Consider the following 23913-nt stretch of genomic DNA (forward strand, 5'->3'; position numbering starts at 1 on the left):
TAATTGTATGTTATGTCACTGTTAAAGCGAAAAAGTTAATGACTGTTATACGACTCAAGTAACTGAACTTTGGTAAATATATACACAAGGGTGTATTTATAACCGTTGATTTCTAGCAACTGTTAGGCCGCTGTTAAGCATATGTTAACTCACTCTACAGCTTCTACTATTTTATGCACAATACGACAAATTTGTGCCATGGTCGTGTGAGCGAAAGTGAAAACGAGCCAAAGCGTTGTTGGGCCATGGCCTGGCATATCCAGGCATCTCCTGGCCAGCCGGGCAAATGATTGCTGGCACTGCGTGCGTTGCATGAAGCAATTCAATCGTCGCATTCGGGCTCGATGTTGCATATGCTGTCCACACCCGCCACACCCGCCACACACACCCAATCAATTGACCTTTTTATGCGAGCTGTTGCTCCCTTTTGCTGTCATACGACTACACACACACACACACACACATACACACTCCAGTCAAGCTGTAATATGATTTACTGATCTGCCTGTCTGGAGTTTTTTCTTTTTACTTTCGGGCTGTTGGCTGATTGCTGGGTTGGGACTTTGATTTTAGACACTCTTAAAGCAGTTGCGTAATTTGTTACGTTCTTATCTTAGCTCCAATGCTAAGCTATAGATATAACTATAGATATTTACATATGATACCTAGTTGAGTTAGATTTCATAGTTCATGATTTGGCATACAATGAATATTCTCCAGACACCAAAGACACATTTCATTAAACTCAGCATAGGGAGGTATTCACATAATCAAGTAAGCCTGAATGTAGAGTAAACTACAGTCGAATCCCGATAATTCGAAATGACAAAGGAATCACATTTTTTTTTCGATTTACACAAAAGTTCAAATTATCGAGAACGAATTTTTTCAAGGGGATAGAATTGTTTTATATTTATTTATTATTATATATATGTATTTATTATTATATTATATTATGTATATTATTTAGCGGGATTTAAATTATCGTGACTCGACTATATTTTATAATTTAAATCAGATGTCAAATATAACTTGTTCTTAATTTGTATTTTATTTTTTATTTTTTTCCTATACCCTGAAACCATTTAAAAAATTGATCACGGTATGTTTTTTTTTTATGAATAAAATAAAAATAGAAAAAAAAATGCATGAACTAACAATGTAGAATAACGGACTCGTTCTTTTAAGTAAAATCACCTTGGAGCCTTACCTTTCCTTAGCTGCTGCCTAAAGTAAAACCTCTAGAAAGATTGTTACGAGGACCTTAAATTAGTCACAGAAATTTGAAGGTGTTGTCAGTATTCTCTGCATTTATGTTAAAGTCACATAGATTTCAAGCATCAACCAAACTTCTAGTCCTCCCTATGTATATGGACTTGAGCTAATATTTTTTTAGAGAGTGGCATAAGTCAGCTTCTGTCATTGGTGACAAATTGGTGTATTCCAGTCACACTACGAGAAACAACTCAGAGAGCAACCGAAGGAGTTGGTTCTTCAGCGATCGAACAGAAACCTTTTCTGTTGCTTCTTTTTTTCGCTCTGATTTTCTTTAGAGTATTTGAGTATTGAGTATTTGTATACGATTTATAATGTGTACACATATGAATTGCGTACGTAAATTGAGTGTATTTTAGTTAATTGAACTACTGAGTCTCCTAAAGGATGTTCGTTAATGGAGCATCACTCGAATAGTTTAACTCAAGGCGCTCAACCGACGAAGCAAAACGAATAGAACCGAAGGCTGTAGACTTGAGCGATTATATATGATATAAGCTATGAATCTAAATAATAAGAAATTATCAAAACTCCCATCGAGTTCAACTCCCAGAGGCTGAAATCAAAAAGGACGCACATCTCCGAAGATTCTTTGCCTTCGCATGAAGCTTCGAAAAACTAAATAAAGAAAACTCATTTGATTATATATATATTTGTTTGTTTTGTTGTTGTTTTTTTTTTTTTCTTTTTACTTTTTAGGCTTTTTTCTGCATTTACTCTTTCTTTATTGCAATTCGCTCAACACATTTTCTTCGCAGTTTAGTTGTTGTTTTTCTTTTTTAATGTGATTTTTTTCGATCTTTTTTTTATGTTTTTATCAAAATTACAAAAATTCCATTTGAATCGGAATATAAGGTATATATGTATGTATATATATTAAATGTCATGTTGGAAAAAAATCGTATCAAATGGCAACATTCTTTCACTATATAATAGACCTGCAAAAAATTTCATTTATATTTTTTTCTGTTTTTGTTTTTTTATGCTTTGTTTCTTTTACATTTATATATTTGCTTTGTTTTTTGTTTTTATTGTTGTATTTTTTTGTTTAGTTTTAATTAGTTGTAGTAGGTTGTAGTTTGTATTTGTTTTTTTTTTTTATATTTAGTTTATAGTTTTGTTTTTCTCTTGTAAATTTGTAGTAATTCATACATTTTTTTTGTTTTTTTGCTTAGTTAAATATTTATTTGTAATGAAGTTGATTTTGTTTTTATGTTTTTAAGTCTCTTCTTTGTTTCTGTCTGTGGCTGCATTTTATTTTTAAATATTGTATTTTTTTAGCATATTTTTTGTAGTATTTTTGCCTTATGTCTGTGTATTGCATTTGTTTTGATTTACTTGAGGTTTACAACAAACATTGACAAAAAATTCCATTTGGTAAAAAAGCGTTGAATAAATTTCCAATAAAAAAAATTAGAAATTATTTTTATAATTTATTATATTTTTTTCCTTTTTTTTTTTTTGTTGTATATTTTATAAAAATCCACTAATTTGCACATACTTAAAGTATTTTCGAAATTTTAGTTTTATTTTTCAGTATTATGCTATAAAAGTATTTGTTGTTGTTTTCCCATTTTTCATATAAATATTTTTTATTTTTATTTATATAACTTACACTAATTGAATTAAGTTTTTAGTACATTGATTTAGCATTTTGCAAGTTTGTTTGTTGCTTTTTAATATAATGGTTTTTTTTTTATCTTTTATCTTATGCGCCTATGGCACATTTCTTATGAAGCATAGCATTTATACATACATATACTCAATTTTGTTTTCAGTGTACCTATATAATAATAGTATCTAAAAAATAGCTTCATGTATTCCATATAAATTCAATGTTTTTTTTTTTTCATTCATTACTTTTATGCAAGCTTTCAAAAATTGGCATTTCCTTTAGTTACATATATATATATATATATGCATGTCTATATATATATGTGTTTATATAAGCACATACCCTAGCACTTTTACATATAGTAAAGTAAATTAATTAGCATTTATTTCATATTCCATAGCATAAAACAGAATCCAAATTATAATATTCATATTTACTGCATCAAATCCTTTCATTTCATTGCATATCCTTGCAGCCGCCAATTGCCCACAAGAGGTCCTGCTCTACTTGGTTCTAGTCTCTCGTAATACTATTCAAAATTTAGTTCAGTTAGACATTAAATAGATCTCTATTTGCATGGCCTCATTTAATTATAAAAGCTTTACGATGCGACATGATAACACAACTATACATATGTATATATAGACAGATATATGTACATATATATAGTCCATATCAATCAGGCAACAAAAGATCATTATTATGGCTGCTGTATTGATGGGTTATGCTAAATAGTTTGGATTTCGAGCTAAGATTATACAACAAAATGCTAAACATGGCAAATCAGTTCCGAATTACAGTTATACACGTTACAGTTATAGTCGATACAATTTGATTACATATTCAGCTCTGATCTGATTTGATTAGGAACGCCTGCTAAATGCCAAAAATCAATGCAAAAATCAAAAGCGCGATATAGTATCTGGATAGCTATCTATATATATACATATACATATACATATACATATAGTTATTGGCCAGAATTGTGGTAAGTACAATTCCAAAACATATTTAGGCAGCGTTATGCAAATGCTAAAGCGAAAGCAAATTCGTAATGACATTCTCTATGTATACATATACATACATACGTTTATAAACTTATCAATTCATATTTATATATATATAATAATTATGTATGTATATGATGCTTTAATTGATTAATAGTTGTATAAGGCTTGCTTGCAACATAGTTTTCCTTTTCTTCTTCTTGATTAGATTTTCAATTCTATTTCCCATTCTCGCATTTCATGCGCTGCATAAACAAATTGCATATTAACCGTTAACTATAATGATAAACACAAAAAAATATGTATATATGATAATAATAATAATGCAAAATATAAACAAATTCTAGCTGTCAAAAAAAAAAATGTATTTAATTATTTATATAGGTATACGTATATTTGTTTATGGTACAAAACAAAAATTGTTTTTCTCTTTTTTTTTACAATCTACAAAGTAGCTTAAAATATATATATATATGTATATATATATATTTCCTTTATGTTTTGTATAATTTGATTTTGCATTTACGAATCATTCGAAATGTGTGCGGCAACAATAGAAAAATGCGAAAATTAATTAACAAATATATAAATTTATAAGAGCTTAAAGAATAGTTGCGACTAAATTAATATCAAGAGTTCATCAAAATATTGATAGAGAATCCACAATTTGGATATATTCATATAAACATCAGATATATGTATGTATGTAGTTGTAGATCTGACGATGATAGCGATACACTGCCAAAAATAGTTGGCTCTTTGGGCCAACATATGAATAATAATGCACAATGAATAATGAATTATGAACAACTTTGAATTGCATATGCCCAATGCGAGCTTAACAATAATTAATGAGCATTGCCTTCAGCTTAAGTACTACATAAAATAATTTGGGAACAAATTTCGATTTTTGATTATATAATAAATGATATCAAAATTAAACAAGAGTATAATAATAATAAAAGATCATTCGATATTTAAATATCTTTCACATTTGCTAATAACAAAATAATAGTAGCAAAAAAAAAATAAAATAAAATAATAATAATAATCATAATTTTAAAATGTTTGTATTGATGCAAGCCAAATAATAAACAAAGCAAATCAATTAATATACAAATATAAACAAAAAAAATAAAATTTAATTTAAAAAAAAACAATAGCTTAAAGATCAATTTTAAAATAACAAAAAATAATAATAACAATATTGATATAAACTTAAATGTGTTAAAAAAAATTAATGCTCATTGATTAACGCTAAGCATTGGGCACAATTAAATTTATAATTTATGAAAGAATATTATTAAAAAAATAAATTTGATATAGCATTTGGGGCAGTGTATATATATATATGTATATGTATATATATGTATGTATGTATGTATGCACATTTATATATGATTCATAAATTTATAAACATTTCGAGCGAGAGTTTTGCCGCACACACACACACACACGGAAAAAATAAAATAATTTAACAAGCTCAACTGAATATAATACTTGAGAAATGGGCGTGTCGCTGCCCCTTTCCCCACCCAGACTTATGCACTAGTATTTTAGGGCTCCTTTCGTTTCTCTCTTGCTCATAGTTAGGAATTTGTTTTTGCACTTAAGTTTAGACACATAGATATTGTTGTTGTTGTTGTTGTTGTTGCAGGATCATTGAATCCAGCAGACAGACGCCAATAGTGGACAGCTGCAGTAGGAGAGAGAGAGAGGGAGAGAGGTTAGTTTGGCTCTGTATGAAGCTAAAGATTCCTCTACTCACTGCCTTGGAGCTAACTCTAGACACGATGCGTTAGATGCGTCGAATCACTGCGTTTTGGTGGCGGCGGCGGCGGACGCTTTTTGCGCAACGCCGCCGCTGCATCGGCCACAGCGGCTGGCGGCGGCACTGGCGGCGGACCAGCTGCATCCAGCATAGTGGCTCCAGCTCCGCCCATTGCCGTTGCGGCCGCCCCATTGCTCTGGGCATGCACGTTCTCGTAGAGCGCGTACTCGTTGTGGGCATACTCGTAGTGCTCTTGCACCCAGTGGCTCACGTTCGCCGTCTCGCGATAGTAGTGCGAGCTGTTGGCGCCCGAGTTCAGATTGTGGGCCGCCAGGAGATCCTCATTGTTGAAGTCACGGAAGCCGAGCACCTCGTGCGGCGTGGTCGCCGGCTCCAGTTTGCATTTCTGTGCCACCTGCCACTTCTTGCGCATCACACGCTGCAGATCCTTGAGGAAGTCGCGCGGCGGATTCGATGCAGACTCTTGCAGGCGCTTCGGCGATGTGACCACATCGCTGCCATTCTGACTGCAGCCGGACAGCCGGGACAGATCACTGCGCGGCGGCAACAGCGGACCGGGCGAGTATATCGGCTGCGAATGCGACTGCGACGGATAGCCAATGCTGCTGCCCGACCCACTGCTGAGCGTTGTGCTGGGCGAGCGCATGGGCAGCTGGGGCTCCGGGGAGCACATCTTGCGACGCAGCAGCACCGGCGAGTCGGCAAAGGAGACCTTCTTCTGAACGGGCGGCGGCGGCGGCGGCAACTGGGCGGCAGCTGGTCCCACGTAGTCGGGCGGTGCCTTGTAGGGCGGCGCTGCCTTCAGTGTCTGCTTCACAGCTGGCTTGATGGGCTTGGCGGGCACCGCCGGCGGCAGTGTGCCATTGCTGTTGGGCATCACCATGCCCATCGACATGGCCATGGCCATGGACATGGGCGTGGGCGTCAGTGGTGAGGTGGGCTCCGCATAGGCGAGCACCTCCTCGGGCGGCGGCGGTGGCGGCAGCGAGGCCAACGACAGCTGCGACCCATACACATCCTGTTCGTCGGCATGCAGAGCGGGTGGCGGCGGCGGTGGCGGCAGCGAGTCCAACGACAATGTCGATGAGCACATCAGCTCCACATCGCTCAGTCCCGGCGGCGGCTTGGCACAAATGCTGGGCGTTGGCGTCGGCGTCGAATTCGATGATGACGACGAATTGCCATCGTTTGCCATTGACCCCGACACGGATGCAATCACATCCCGCTTCACGGACGCATTCACCGGCACCACCGGGCGACGCTTCAGCGTGCCACCACTGCTGCCGTTGCTCTCCTGCGATTTGCGGCGACTGTGCCGGCGGGTCAGCGTGCCGCTGCGCTCTGGCGAGGCAGACGAGTCGCCGCCGCCGCCGCCACCGCCAGCGCCTGCTGCTGCCGTGGCCACGGCAACCGGTCCGGTCGTAATCTCACCCACCTCCTTCAGCTGGCGCGTCATTGTGGTTAGCGGCAGATTGGGCTTCATGGAGGGCTTGCGCTTTATGGTGCCGGTGGTGAACTCCGAGTCGAAGGCATTGTTCTCATCCGACAGGCAGCCGCTGGAGCTGGAGCTGGAGGCGCGCGAGATGCGGCCGCTGCTCGAGTTCGACATGCTGCTAATGGCCGAGGAGACGCTGCCACATTGCGATGGCACCGCCGACGAGATGCTGCTTATCGACTCGCTGCGCATCGAGGCGGCAAAGCTGCCGCCAACACCGGACGCAGTGCCGCCGGCGCTGCCCGAGCACAGCTCCTCCATGAGCAGCTTGTGGCTGTGCCACAGCTGCTTGCCATATTTACAGATCCGTATGGCCGTCAGCCAGCGATCCAGCGTGGCCCCATCCTCGGCGCACAGCATTTTCAGGGAACGGCACGATTTGCCCAGCGACGAGTCGTTGGCGGCCTTGAAGCCGAACGTGAAGTCCGTTGGCGATTTATACTTCTTGCGCCAGTTGATGCCCGTGTAGACGTTGTGGCCGCTGAAGACGGTCAGGCAGGCGAGATCGCGTGTGTTCTTCGTCTTCTCCTTGGGGAAGTAGTAGAGGCCGGAGGGGCGCAGGACGAAATGATGACGCTTCCAGGCCTTCTTCGGATCGGCCTTCATGTAGAGCGGCCCGTCCAGCTGCAGCTGGGCCTGCGTCTCAAAGAACTCCTCCAGCAGCATGTGACGCGTCTGCTCGTCATGCTGGCAGCCCGGCGCCATCTGTGGCCCCGGCAAATACAGCTCCGGCCGCTGATAGAGCGCCACCTTGTCCGGCCGCTGCTGGAAGAGCACGCGATTGCCCGCATCCGAGTTCCACGTCATCAGATTATCCACCAGTAGCTCGTGATCCTCAAACAGGCGCTCTACGGAAGGGAAATATGTGAGTTATTCAACGGGATCTTCATTGGCATTGGCAGAGAGATAGAGAGAGAGAGAGAGAGATGGCATATGGCATATGTAGAGACTACTCTGCATATATCACCTCGGCTGGTCCTCTCAAACATACCCATTTGCAGGTCGCCCAGGTGCTCGATCAGCGCCCACGTCGGCTGCATCTGGACATGATTCTTGTCCGCCAGCAGGCGCGTCACAAGGCCGCAGCCCATGCGCTCATCCACCAGCAGCGACTTGGATGCCCCGTCCGCCGTGAAGGCCTTCACGAAGAGGCGCCGGATGGGCGCGCTCTCCAGCTTGTGCAGGGCCAGCTGAATCTTGGCCGCCTTCGTCGAGGACTGCAGCGGATGCTGATGCAGCTGTTGCTGCTGCTGCAGGTGCAGTTTCTGTTGTTGCAGCAGCAACTGTTGCTGCTGCTGCTGCTGTTGTTGTTGCTGCTGCTGCTGCTGCAGCGAGGTGTTGGACGAGGCGGACGACTCGCTGGAGAGCAGCGAAACGGTGTCACTGAAGGCCGAATCGTTGTCGGGCGACTCGGTGCGTGGCTCACGGGGCGTGACAACGCCCAGCGTGATTCCCATGGTCATGTGGCCAGCGGAGAGTCCGCCGATGACAACGCCACCACCAGCACCACCGGCCACCATGCCAGCAGTCCCATTGCCATTCTCGGATATGCCCGACGAGGACGATGTGGTGCTCACATCCCCGGATATGCTGCTATTTGTGCGTGAGTGTGTGCGCGACGAGGCCGCTGAAACGGAGGCCAGTGCCGGCGGCGGCGGTGGCGGAGGTGAGGCCACACCCGCACCACCTGCAGCGCCTGGCCCTTGGCCAGCGGCGACGCCAGGCAAAAAGCTCGCCTCGCCGTAGCTAATCTGCGCCTCGAGCAAGCTCAGCTCGCCGAGTATCAGATCCAGTTCGGACTCTTGTGTATCCTCCAGATTGGCCATGGAGATGCGATAGGAGGCGTGCGTCTTGGCGTCCGGCGTTGAACGTTCGCTGTGCTTGCGCAGTTTGACGGCGCCAGCGCCGCTCGTACTATCCCCAATGCCCAGCAATTTGTGCTGTGGACTTCCACTGCCCACTCCAGCACCAGCACCAGCAACTCCTCCTCCGTCTCCTCCTCCCGCTCCTATTCCACCAATTGACTCTGATCCGTCGCTGGCTACGCCGCCAACGATGATCCCCTGGCTTGTTAGCTGAATAATCTGCAAAGGAGAAAAAACAAAAGTCAAACTCCAGATTAGACTTTAATGAATCAAATGCAATTAAGTTCTACATCATAGCGCACTAGAAGGTTATCCCTATTTTCCCTATTTTCATTTGCCAACTAAATTCTTTAAGAAAACTCAGTTCTTATGTCTAAAACCGTTGTTGCTGTCTATTTACCTAAACTTTAACGACATTTTTATTTATTTATTTTTTAAATAAAGTTGTAGTTTTTTTTCTATTACTTGATCTGTATTTATTTTTAAGTTTTTGTTAGCATTTTACTTAAGTGTTTTTTGCATATTTTAACTTATATAAACTCAATTTATTTTTTAAAATGTTTGTATTTTTTTATAAATTATGTACATTCTTTTATATTTTTTTTTTTTCAATTTTAATCATATCTATTTTTATTTATTTATTTTATTTTAAATTTATTTTATTTAAATTTTATTTTCGTTTAACTTTCCTTAATTTAGATTTAATATTCTTATTTTTGCTTTTATTTTTTTTATATATATTTTTTTTAAAACTTAAAGTTTTTTTTAATATTTTATTATTTTGTATATTTATTTTTTTTTTTTGCTATAGTTAGGATTTTTTTATAAGGTTTTTATTAGGGGGGTAGATTAGATGATAGATGATAAGATAAGAAAGCTAGGAGAAGAAAAAGCGAGAGATAGAGAAAAACAAGAAGAGATAGAATGATTTTGTACTTATTTTTTTATTTTTTTTTTTTCTTTATGTTTATTCTTTATATTTTATTTATTCTTATTTTATTTATTTTTTTTATTTTTTTTTATTTAAATTATTTTTTATTTTATTTCTTTTTTATTTTATTTATTCTTTATTTTATTTATTTTTATTTTATTTATTTTTTATTGTATTTATTTTTTATTTTATTTATTTTTTATTTTATTTATTCTTTATTTTATTTATTCTTTATTTTATTTATTCTTTATTTTATTTATTTTTTATTTTATTTACTTTTTATTTTATATCATTATTTAATTATAAATTTTAACATTTTGTTTCTTCTTTATTCTGCTTTCCAAAAAGGGAACTTTAAACGTGTTCTTGAGTAATATAAGTTTTCGCTTCGCATCCAAGCATGCCCCACTCATTAAAGTAGTTATCGTATCACTGTTAATAATTCTTATGAATTGATATCAAAACATAATTGTTCACAGTTTAATCAACAGGTAAATGGTTAAAATAGCTTTAAAGATTGTTATTACTGTAGACTATCTATACGTTGATATTCTAGCCAAGTTGCACTAATATACAGAATACAGAATATATACAGAGAAGTATGCATATATTCCGATTAAAATTGCCAACAAAACAGCTGTTGAAAAGGAAATTGGATTTATGCAACTGAAGGCGCTGAAAGCCAAACCAAATGCAAACAAAAAGAGAGAGAGAGAGAGAGAATATGAGAGAAGTGACAGTGACAGTTGTGGTGCATGAGCTCGATGTGCTTAATTGAAGCGCCTGCCAGCAACAACAATGGGCTGCCACGCCTCCGCCGCACGCTGGCCCGTTCGTTAAGCAACAGCTGTTGGCCATAATCAGCGTTCGTTCGCCCAGTAGGTACGTGCCCCACTGTCGATCGCAGCTCAATCGCAGCTGCAAGCGCATTGACGTCGACTTCCAATCGAATCGCATCGACGCGAGCTATTTTACTGTTGTTGTTGTTGTTGTTTTCTCTCTCTCTCTCTCTTTCTTTCTTTTTTTTTTTTTTGCAGTCAAACACGTTACACATTTCCGTTGCAGCAGCAGCGACAACAACAACAACAACAACAACAATAATAATCAAAGCTAAGCCGCTGCACCCCTTAGCGCAAGCCAAGCACTTCGCCCCCCTCGCTCCACTAACTGCCGGTCCGCCCCCCTTGCACCCCACTCTGTTGATTGGCATTATTCCAGCTAAAGTCGCAGTCGCCGTTGCTGCTGCTGCTGCTGCTGCTGCTGCTGCTGCTAGTTGAGCGCGTTTTATCGCCTAAAGTTGTCGCTTAGCATTTGTTGCTATTGTTGTTGTTGTTGTTGTTGTTGTTGTTGTCACTGTCAGAGTTGGCAAGTGTTAAGTAATTCTTCAAGACATAAGTCACGTACTAACGACTGCAACTGGCAGCTAGCCAGAGCGAGCGAGAAGAAGCGAGAGACAGAGAGAGAGAGAGAGAGAGAGAGAGAGAGCGAAAGAGTGCGCTGCGAGAGGAAGTTGAGCGTCTGGCAGGAGCTAAAGATACAACTCCGATTTAAACTGACTCCATTTGTGTCACGTCACATTACAACAACAACAACAACAACAACAACAACGACTAACACAACAATAGCCAGAAGAACAGCAATATAATTATAATAAATATTTATACAGCTGCATGTTTTTCTTTGAAATCACATAATATTATAATCTTCGCATTCCAAGCACTAGAACCAACTCTTCAACAAATACAAATACATATACGATTCTCAAGTTACTTGAGTCAAATCTTAGTAGTTGTTGTTGTTGTTGTGGTTAATGCAAGTCAAATGACTTAATATTGTATTGCTATTATATAGTCACCTCTAGTGGAAAAGTTTAAATCCATTTCAGCTATGGATTTAAATGGAAATGCAATTTCCAGATGAAATACCTATGATAAAAGTGTGTTAAAATATGGAAAAGTGAAACTCTTTCAAGTGATCTATAGCCTAAAACATATTCATATAGCTGACATAGATCACTGTCATATGAATCATATATGTATATATAATACATAGAGAAAACCCTACCTATACATACTATAGATTTAGCTATTCTATGTATATCTCATATATTTCTCTAATGTATAGCTCTTAGTTATATATCATATATAGCCTAACCCTACCTATACATACTATAGATTTAGCTATTCTATGTATATCTCATATATTTTTATAATGTATAGCTCTATATAACTATCATATATGGCCATCATATAGCTGCCTCGCATGGTTATCTAAGTAATGTCAAGGTTCTTTGCCATGATTACTTTCTCCAACTATAATTTCTACATCAATTCACAGAGCTTCTCTTTTATTCTTATCCGTTATTTCCCTTATAATTGTATTTGAAATCAGTTTATTTTGTAACAGAGATTAGCTATAGATTTAAATTGATTTCGATAGTTAAAGTTTACTTTAATAAAAATAAATTTTTTGATATTATTAATTAAAGTTTACTTCAATAATACTATATAAATTGCATATATATTCCAAGCAATCTATCATCAACAACAGTAAAACTTTAAAACTCATTTAAAATGCATTTTCCGTAATACACATATATGTATTTATATACAGATATATCACATAGGCCATTGCAATGCCATAAATAACCTTTAAAACTTCCGACTTATCAGTCTCGCTTTATAGTTATAGTTAATTATATAGCAAATACTTGGAACAATCTTACGACTTTGCCTTTAGCTACTGCTGCTTGAACTTCAACTTTGTCCAGTGTTGGTCAACTAGTAAACCTGAAGACCTCTCTAGCACACAGCTAATGCAACAGTCGAAGGTTTGTTGTGATTTACCGCTTGACGTGTAGAGTTAACAGGTAACTGACAACTGCTGACATAGAGAGAGAGAGAGAGAGAGAGGGAGAGAGGGAGGGATTGCGTCTCACCTGGCGGCTTTCAATGGTCGAGTGAGTCACAAAGATTTTTGAAGGCTTAGCGGTAATTGGCACTTGCTGACAAGCCATGATTGACTGAATGATTGACTGACCATCTCTCTTTATCTTTATCTCTCTGCCTCTCTTGCCCTCTCTCTCTCTATCTTCGTCACTCTTTCCTGTGGCGCATTGCTGCATGAAGGGCAACTAAAGTTGTTGTTGCTGCTGCTGCCGCAACAGCTGATAAAATCCAAGAGAATACAGAATACAGTTACAGATATATGTGTAAAGTATATATATAAATGTATATATATACTCTATAAAGGGGATAAGTGCACAAGTGGGCAAAGTGAGGGTAAAGGGGCCACGAGGTCGCCTCACAATGGATTGCTTGGACGACTGCGTTGATTTATGGGTTCAAGTGTGCTATAAACAGAGAGAGAGAGAGAGAGTGTGTGTGTGTGTACATATATATATATGTGCGTGTGTGCGTGTGTGTGCCTTCGACTATTGCCATTACCAAAACTTTAATTTTGTGTGGCATGCACAACCCCAGCTCCGACTGCGACCCTGCTGCTGCTGTTGTTGCTGCTGCTTCTGCTGCTGTTGCTGCTGGCTTCCCATGCGTTTTGTTCAAAGTTCAATGACAGCAACAACAACAGCAGAAGCAACAACAACAGCAACAACAACTACAACAACAGCTGCAACAGCAGGCTATTCTAATTGAGCGGCATTGACAAACACCAAATGCGCCAACAACAACCACGTCTAGCAAAAAGTATTAGACTTGATGTTACCCTAGCTAAGGGAACGATAATGATATAAGCAATGCAATGTATATGATAATATATAGAACGATACTCTCACTATGCATAACATACATGTATATGCGTTTGCTATATTTATTATTTATTATTTATTATTTATTATTTATTATTTATTATTTATTATTTATTATTTATTATTTATTATTTATTATTTATTATTTATTATTTATTATTTATTATTATTTATTATTTATTATTATTTATTATTTATTATTTTTTATTTATTATTTATTATTTATGATCTATTAATATATGCGTTTGCTATATTTATTTATATTCTTATTTATTTATTATTATTATTATTTATTATTTATTATTATTTATTTATTGTATTTATTTCTGTATTTTTTAATTGTATTATTTTTAAATAATATTATTTTTTGTCTATTTATTTTCCTATTATTATTTTTGTTTTATTTATTCATTTTATTATTTACTATTATTATTATTTTATTATTTATTATTCTTCATTTATTTAATTTTTTTATTTTTTTTATATTTATTTATTTATTTGAATTATTATTATTATTTGTGTATTATTTTTTTATTTGTTAATTTTATTATTATTATTTTATTATTTGTTAATTTTATTCTTATTTTATTATTTGTTTATTTTATTATTATTATTTTATATTTGTTAATTGTATTATTATTATTATTATTATTTTTCTTTTATTATTAATTTTATTTTTATTATTTTTATTTTTATTATTAATTTTATTTTTTATTATTATTTGTTATGTATATTTTGTTAAATAATTTTCCTTTTTATTTATTGATTTCTTTTTTATTAATTTATTTCATTATTAATTTCATTGATTTATTTATTTATTATTTATAATCTTGTTTATTAGCCATTCTAGTTATTTTAACATTTATTTCGTACAAGTAACATTAATATCTTTTTCATGATGGTTTTTCTTCCATTATACTTCTCCCCAAAACAAAGGCATATTTTATTATGAAAATTTTCACATAATATTTGCCTATTTATTAGCATCTATGTAAAAAAGGTTCACTAATCAATCGATACTCTAACACGAGAATTTTATATTACCTACAATCAAATAAAAGAAGTCGTATATGCTCAATATATAATATATATATATCTAGATATTATTTGGTTTGAGCTGCATGAAACCAAATGAACTTGCTAATTATCTTAGCTATATGTTATATAGATATGAATTTCTTAATAATATAACCGGTATGAATGTTAGTCCCTAGCTCGTATAAAAGCTGAGTTCACTTAGAAATCATAGAGTAGACTCAGCGACAATATTTCTCCCTAACAAAATGAGTTTAGGTAACAAATTGTACAATCTGGAATTAGAGCTGCTAAAATGATATATAGTAGTATAGCATAGTAATATTATATGCACTGTACAGTATTATAGAGTATCACTGCAACGGGCATACCTCACATTTACAATTACTTAACTCATTTAGTTGCTCAGTTCAATGGAACTCGAGAGATGACTTGTTGCATTTGCATAGCGCTTCGCTACCCTCCACCCTCCTGCCTCTTCTAGGGTATACACAGACACAGACACATTGAAGTCGTGTCGCTGCTATGATCTCTTGTTGGTTTACGATCTGCTATTTGCATAGTTCATATGATGCCTGCCCCTGCTGTCTGGCTCGGCTCCTCAGGTAGATCCATTTGCGGAGCTTAGGTGTACTCAAGCAACAACAACAACTACAGCAACAATAACAATGGTAATGCTAATGCCAATGCTAATGGACTTTTACATGTCTGGCCTTCTTCTTCTCACTTGAGCTTCTCAGTCGAGACGTTGAAGAGAAAGCACAGAGAACTTTGAACTCAAATGGATCTCAACTCTCAGATCATACGATCTATTGTTGCGTCTATTTATTGCTCAATAATTTTAATCAGTTGCGATCATTGTGTAGAATTCTTGCTCCCATTTACCTGTACTTCGCAGCAGTTGCTCACCTTCGATCGTGATCTTGTTTCAATGCTTAGAGACTCTAATTTTAGCTGGTTGATAATGGATTGGTCATTGATTCTGTGCTTCAATTATGCCACACACACATAACAACAGTTGTTTCGATCGCCTTAACTTCACACTAAAACCCATTCACAATAGCGAACAGCTGTGACCTTCCCCACTGATATGAACTGTTTCACAGCCTATATCAATATTTTGGTATAGCTCATATTATTTCTTTATTTATCTGAGACACAACTGTTTCCGAATTTCGTCTAAAACTGTGTGAAATATGAGAGGAAACTGTTTATATTCACGTGAAGTCAGCAACCCTTCCCCTCCCCCTGTCCCCACACATGTCGGCAGAATAAACTCTAAACAGAGCTCTACAAAGTCAAAGCATTTAATTTGTAGGCTTTACATTTCTGATTGGATTTCCAGGCGATAAACAAAACATATGTTTGATTCTGGAATTGTAGATGAAATTGATATCTCGATATGAAATACGTGGTAAATTGCAACTAGAAATTTAAGCAATTGCATTGGATTTTCTATTGAATAAACATGGAGTTCTCAAGTGGTGCTAGGCTCCATTGATAGCCTACATAAACCGAGAGTCGATTACTAGAAAATATTACACAGAAATATCAGAAAAAATAAATAAAAGCTAACTTCTATAAACAGCAAATTCTCTGGTAATAATACCCATAAAGCAGGTAAGAGTGCCTAAGGCGTGAGTACTCGACTAGCAGATACCCTAAATCCATAGCTGAGCTGCTTTTCAAATGATTCTACGATTCTTGCATACACAGTAATACGAGAAGTAAAACAGATATATGTATATACACACACACACATAAGCACGCGCTGCACTTGAGCTGCCTGAACTACATTTCCCATACAATGGAAAATGAATTGTGGAAAAGCTTTTGTTAGAGCTGCAATTTTTTTTTAAACAAATTTGTAGAGCATGACAATGACATCTAAATGGAACTATATATATTATATGCAAGTGCAGTAAGTGCAGTGGAAGATAGTGAAAAAGTCACACTAAAATTAAAATCAAAAGTAAATTATCGATTAATATCGATAACAAGTATTAAGAAAAAGTTATCGAAAGGCATGAATAGATCAACTCAGCTCGTTGCCCTAATTAAGTACATATATGAATACTTTCAGATCTGCCACGCCTACTAGTGCTGCTACTACTAGTACTACAAACTCCCATAAATACCTTTAGGGAATGTAAGCAGGTGTGTCAAATAGGTATATTAATGCTACATAATGAGCTGGAAAAAGTCAATGAAATAAAACTTAATGTTAATGAAACATGAAATTGCTCGCCTTGCAGCGCTCCAGGGCGTACCGGGAACACTTGGGATAGGCCAACATTAACATAATAATCTCAACAATTGCTGTAGCATATTCGATGTTGCATGTGGCATGCTTGCGGATCATCTGTGTCAAGTCAACGCGTGACCTTCAGCAAACCTGAACTAATTCCGAGTGGGCGGCCGCAGCAGGGCCCGGTTGGGTGGTGTTTCACTATTAGCTAATTGCTAAAAGCAAGTTGCAAGTTCCTCTAACTGTAATTACTTGAACGCGAAATGTACTCAAACTAGATGGCATAATCATGCTGAAAACTAAACTAAGTAAATGCTGTCGTTAACTAAGCCACAGTAACAGTCAGAACTACAACAACAACAACAACAATACTTCAATTAACGCCAACTGACGTCATCTGCATTGTCAGAGCGAGAGAGCGAGGGAAGGGGGGATAGAGAGAGGGGGGTAGCGAGAGATAGAGCTCAAGTGAGCTGGGACTGGTGCCACCTGACTCGGCTAGGCCAATGGCTCGCGCTTCCTCTGCATATACTTATATATATATACATTTATATATATATATAACGCATAAAATATTTTCATGTTTGCTCACATTTACAGCAACTTCCGTAGACAATTAATAAAAATAAACTACAACAACAACAACAACAACTATAGCCATCATAATGATAATAAAGCCAAAAAAAATATTAGAAAATTGAAAAAGAAAACAGAAAAACGCAAATGTTTTGATAGCAAAGACAAAGCCGAAATACTCTATGGAAGTGCTATGGGTTTATGATATGATATAATAATATAATAGAACGTAATATGATATACAAAAATAAAAAATTAATTAAATATATTATGTCACATACTATATATATGAATAATAAATATATTAAGCACAAATCAAGTCATTTATATATTTATATAATATTTTATATAAGTAGTATTACTATATAGATTGACCACAATAAATTAGAGAAAAGAAAAAACCAAGTATAAACATCTAAATTAATAACAATATATGTACATAAATTAGTTAGGTTTTCAAATTCACGAGTTTATCCAAAGTTATTTTTTATACCCTGAACCCATTGAAAATGGGAAATCAGGGTATAATGGTTTTGTTAAAAGTATGTAACAGGCAGAAGGAGGCGTGGCAGACCCCACAAAGTATATATATTCTTGATCAGGGCGACAAGCTGAGTCGATTTGGCCCTGTCCGTCTGTCTGTCCGTCCGTCCGTCCGTCCGTCCGTCCGTTCGTCCGTGCGTCCGTATGTATGAACGCGTCGATTTCAGAAGATATAAGAGCTAGAGACTTCAACTTTTTTTTTAAAATGTCCGTATATATCACGCGCATATCGAGTTTATCACTAAAAAACGATAACTCATTCCGATACTTTTTTATCGATAAAAAACCTTATCGAAGATCACTTAAAAAATTATATCTCCTACACCTTTTAAGCTAGAGTCTCCAAATTTAAAATGTATATTAAGACGCATGTCATACAATTTCGGTTTTCGTTAAAATTTATCCCCCACCCCTAAATCCACCCCCTCACCCTCATCTTTGTAAAAGTCGTATATCAAATACTAGAGACTTGTGCTTCGGTATACACATATATTTTAACATTATGATTACGTTCTGAAAGTTTCATTACGATCGTACGTCTAGAAATTAAATTATTTAACAAATAAGTTCTCATTATATTGCCAACACTGCAGCGCAACCCAAGCGCAATCGCCTGTATATGTGACTGTGTGTGTGTGCGTGTATTTGTTTGTATGCGTGTGTGTGCGTGTGTTTGTTTGTATGCGTGTGTGTGTGTGTGTTTGCTAATTATTATTGAAATATCAGTTGCTTGTAGAGTTCAGGGGATCTCGTAGTCGAGCAGTCTCGACTAGAGCTTTCTTTCTTGTTTTTTTTTGTAGCTTTCCTGAATCTAAAATCAAGAGATATCTAATCCATCAGTACATATATACATCAAATCAAATCAAATCAAATCAAATTCAAATCTCAATTCACTTTGTCTTAATGAAAGCAAGGCTTCGATCCAATGATATGCTCAAGGAATATTTACGTATACCTCTCTTTTTACCCAGCTAGTTACCACCATGCGTGACCTGACTGTAATTTCCCCACAATGCTAGGGTATACATAAAAGCAAGCAAACAAAACTAATACATAAAATGAATACATAAAATTTTGTATTTGATGGTCACACGCTGCCTTATTTAGCGAATCCCCGCGTTATTTCTTTTGCGAATTTGTCGCTCGTAAAGCTCAACGCTATTCAAATTTCCAACTCAAACTTCCCAATGCTGATAAATAATGTAGGCACACACATATATACATATATACGTATATACATATATATATATATGCTGGTTCGTTAAGCAGCTTAATTGTAAAACAGGCCAAGTGCGCCGTTTCCTAATCAACAACAACAACAACAACAACAACAAAGTCATAGAAATCGAATAAAAACAACAGAACTTTAATCTTTTGAAATGGAATTCAATGTCAAAGTTGATGTAATATCATCACAAAATACAGTTACAAAATATATTAAATTTCATTTGAGATTAAAAGATTAAACAGCACTGGATATTATATCATACATCTCAAATATCATATTGAATGTTTTTTAGTTATTCTTAAATATATTTTGTTATAAATAAACTTTGATTCTTTCATATCGCCTTAAGGATCTGAAACGGTCTTCAAATCTCAACTGTGAACAGCTGTAAATGTTGCATTTATTATTCATCTCTTTTCTCTCTCTCTCTTTCTCTTTTTTAGGGCAATCTCCGGCTTGAAGCGTGCTCAGAGCAAAGTGAATGGACAAACAAAACAGAAAACACGCATTAAAAGCAACACGCGACCAAGCGAGCCGACCCTTACCGAAGTTAAAGAAAAAAAACATCTGTCGCTGCCCCTCAAGAACCAACTATACAAAGAAGAGGAAGATATATACACATACATATGCATATGTGCATATATATTTGTGTATGGCTATATATCTGCTTCAGAAATCTGCAGCACAATCTTTGGTTTCATCAAACGGAATCGGGTTCGCTTTACCTTGTTTTTTTTTTTTTAGGGGCTGTTTTTCCCTTCAGCTCTTCCTGTTGCACAGCGACGACGCGTGGCCAGGCCACAAATCGGGGCAAGGTGTTTTTTGTTTTTTTTTTTTGGTTTTTTTCTGTAACGCATCATGCTCAAGTGGAGAGTCACTCGAGGAGTGTCTACACAGGGGGCAGCAGCGGCAGCGGCTGCGGCACCGGCTGCGTGTTGCACCTGCCACTTGGACTCAGACAAAGCAGCAGCAGCAGCAGCAGCAGCAGCAGCGGCAGCAAACGGCGCGGCGTCTCGTGCACACCCAAAAATGGTTAAATGACGCACATACCAAGTTTCCTTTTCTCTCTCATTCTGTCATTCTCCCTCAATAGCTCACTCGCTCTCTCTCTCTCTCTCTCTCCCTCTCGCTCGTTTGCTGATTATGAGATCAAGATAAGCGTCTTCCTTCTTGTCGTCATCAACGTCACAAGCGGGCAAGCAGATGCGTTTGGAATTTTCTTATTGTTTGAGTGTCTTTCATTATCTGTCTCTGTCTCTTTCCCCCTCTCTTTCTCCCTCTTTCACCCTCTGTTGATGTGTGGGTACAGCCCTCTGAGCTATCTACACTATACGAAATTCTGACTCATATATCGAGGCATCTAAAAATGGTTTGTCTAAACAAAGCAAATCAGCTGATTGATTGATTGATTTATTGAGTAACTAAACAGCTGATAGGCGCAAACTGAGCGATAGACTGTTTGATTTATGAACTGAAAAACGGATTGATTGATTGCTAGAGCTGTCATTGTATAACTGAAAGATTGATTGTATAACTGCAATGGCTGATTGAATCAATTGATTGATTCATATTTAGCTCATTGATAAACTGATTGACTGACTGACTGACTGACTATATAAACTGATTGATTGATTGATTGCTTAATAGCTGTCGGATCGTCCAAGTGTGGATTGATCAACTGATGCACAACATAATTGGCAAATTGATACTTGATTGAATCAATTGATTGATTGCTAACTAACTGATTGACCGACAGATTGTGTGATTGATTGCAAGAACAGTCAGTTTCTAATAGACTGATTAACTAAGTGCTGATTGATCAAACGATTGACAAATTCAATTGCTGATTGAACTACTCAGATTGAATCAATCGATTGACTGTTAACAGATTGCCCGACTATTCGAAATAAACTCAGAGCCTGCCCGACTGATTAATCAGTTAATCAACTTATTGATTGATTGCCTGATTAATGATTCAATAGGCATTATCTTGACGACCTATTAATGGACTGACTAACTAGCTGAATCATTGCTAGCTAATACATTGATGGAGATTACAGATAGATTTCATTTTTCCGGTCTATTAAAACTCCCCCGAAAAAGTATCTTTAAAAATAATATGTATTCAACTATATTTAAAAAGCAAAGTTTTATAGCTCCGTTTTATGGAGTATCAAAAAACAAGAAACCATAAAAAAAAGACATAAAATATAGTATGTATATTTTTCTTGTATTACCCAAACAGAGAGAGAGACAAACATACATTTCCATTGCCTAGTGAACATTGCCTAGTAAACAATTCGAAAATCATGTTTTCTGTCAGTGTAATCGAGTTAATATAGAGATAGGCCAGTCCATTCAGTCAGTCGAAAATGCCGGCAATGCGTAATGTGAAATTTGATATAGAAACAAAAACGTGCTGCTGTCTTTTGGGGGTTAGTCGGTCGACTTAGACGAATATACATACATATACTATATATGTACAGAGAGAGAGAGAGAGAGAGAGAGAGAGACATCGATACATATATAATACAAGTATTACATATGCAACTCTCAAATTTTAAGTTAATGAATTTTTGGGCCCATCATCAATCAACTTGTTGATTCAGAGAGAGAGCGAGAGGGAGAGAGCACATTTGTTATAAACATTTTCAAGCCCCATTTTCGTTTGCTGCTCTAGTGCGCGCGCCTGCAGCCACATTATAAATCATATCAAAGAAAATTATATATAATGAAATAAAAACATATGATTATATGCTCCAGTAGAAAGCCGGTCGGTTGGCATTGCCTCTGTGCCTCCGACTCGGCCTGCCCTCTGTGCCCTTCTTCTGTTTCTACTTTTATTGCCACACTGACAAATTTTTATTGCAGCTCAATCAAATTTCGTTGTTGTTGTTGCTGTTGTTGTTGTTAGATGAGCGAAACAGGGGCGGCATTTCGTTTTGGGGCGGTGTGTGACTGCTTCTGTTACACAAAAACAAAACATAAGAACAGCAACACAGCAAATGGATCGTCGTCTGAGTCAGCATTTTTACGCAAAGAGCCATAAAAACTGAAAAATTGAAACTGAAAAACAGGGCAAATGAAAAATGCATAACAATTCGAGCCAAAAGTTAACAAACGCATATGAAATATGTGGAAATGAAACATAAATCGAAACGAATCGATTCGAAATACAGATGCACATATGGAGCTTCAAATACTTGAATCAACAGGAATGCTAGAGACAAAAATTTCCCAAGTTCTGTAACTCATACATATATTCCAAAATATTTTCTATTTTCTATTTTTGATCAAATTTATTAGCTTATCGAGCGTTCACTGTACAAATCAAACTGGAAGCTAGATTTATTCCAAAATGAAATTCACATAAATAGTTTGCTCGGTTTTTGGAATCGCATAGAAAAGCGGCAATTAGGCGTGGAATGCGGAACACCAAATGTGCTAAAAGACCATATAAATTATACATACATGCATACATACATATGTATATGTTCTACAAAACACAACTGTGCAATCATACACGCACACACACACACACACAGATAGTATGCCTGTGTGTGAGTGCGTGCTCTCAATTTGTTTGATGTTTATTGCGAGCTTTTGACGAAGTCAAGTGCTGCACTTAATTAGCAAAAAAAAAAAGAGGCAGCCTAAGAACACACAAATGCGACATCCAATGGGCAACAGGAACGAAACGAAACGAAATGTGAACAGATACTACGAAGAAACGGAACAGATTGTAAGGCCACAGCGAGAGACGCCGCCATAAAGCCCATTAAAAATGTGCGCGACAATTTTGCCATTTTTTCTGTTTCTTCTTTTTCATTTTAGGTTTTGGTTTTGGTTTTGTCTGCTTATTTCTTCTTTTATTTTATGTAACATTTGGCAGGCAGGAAATGCCAAAGCGCTAAATGTTTGCAATGGTCGCCAGCAGCAGCAGCGGATTAAATAGCCAGAAAGCAGGCAAAAAAAAAAAAAAGCACAAAAAACTACGCAGAGTTCAATGCGCTCAATAATCCCAAAAACAACAGCAAAAACATACACGAGTATGTGTGTGCATATGCATGTGTAAATGTGTGTGTGTGTGTGGATGCTAGCTGCTGTGTAATTGTGTGCGTGCGAGAGAGCTGTAGCAAAATGCAATCTATTATAGAAATTAGGTCACTGCACGCCCACATTGGTAACATAGCCGTTTCATTCCGCGTCGCATAGATCTGATCCGACGGGCAAGAAGAGATTATCGTGTTTAAATATAATTTACAAAATGCGGTGATCGAAAAAAAACACAGCTAAAAATAAATAGTACAAATATTGCGCTAATTTTGTAATAAAAGAGAGCGATTGAGACAGAGAGAGAGACATAGCAAGAGCGAAAGTGAAGACAATGTGCAGAAGTCGTTCAGTTATTGTTGTTGCTGTTGTTTTTGCTCTTCCGCTCTTCTTCTCCCACCCATACAATGAAATTACAAGAAATGCACAGGGTCAGCGATGTGACACAAGGAATGAGGGAGGAGCGGTAAATTTAAAAATGGAA

General features: G+C 37.1%; 1 protein-coding gene across 2 annotated transcripts in view; it reads right to left on the reverse strand.

Moving 5' to 3' along the window:
* Positions 1-1994: 1994 nt before the first annotated feature.
* The window catches only part of pico (ras-associated and pleckstrin homology domains-containing protein pico), a 28214-nt gene continuing 6295 nt past the window's right edge, over positions 1995-23913 (reverse strand). Inside the window, exons 2-4 of one of the 2 annotated variants that reach the window (XM_089264036.1) lie at positions 8176-9268; positions 5666-8032; positions 1995-5593 (exon numbers count right to left, since the gene is read on the reverse strand). In XM_089264036.1, coding sequence (XP_089120162.1) covers positions 5682-8032; positions 8176-9268 — 3444 coding nt within the window. In that variant the 3' untranslated portion in view covers positions 1995-5593; positions 5666-5681. Of the gene's footprint in view, positions 5594-5617; positions 8033-8175; positions 9269-23913 lie in introns of those variants that run through there. The other variant, XM_089264037.1, reaches the window with a different exon arrangement.

The sequence above is a fragment of the Drosophila navojoa genome, chromosome X, assembly GCF_054131105.1.
Source record: "Drosophila navojoa isolate 15081-1374.11 chromosome X, UAZ_NAV_1.0, whole genome shotgun sequence".
Taxonomy (NCBI): domain Eukaryota; kingdom Metazoa; phylum Arthropoda; class Insecta; order Diptera; family Drosophilidae; genus Drosophila; species Drosophila navojoa.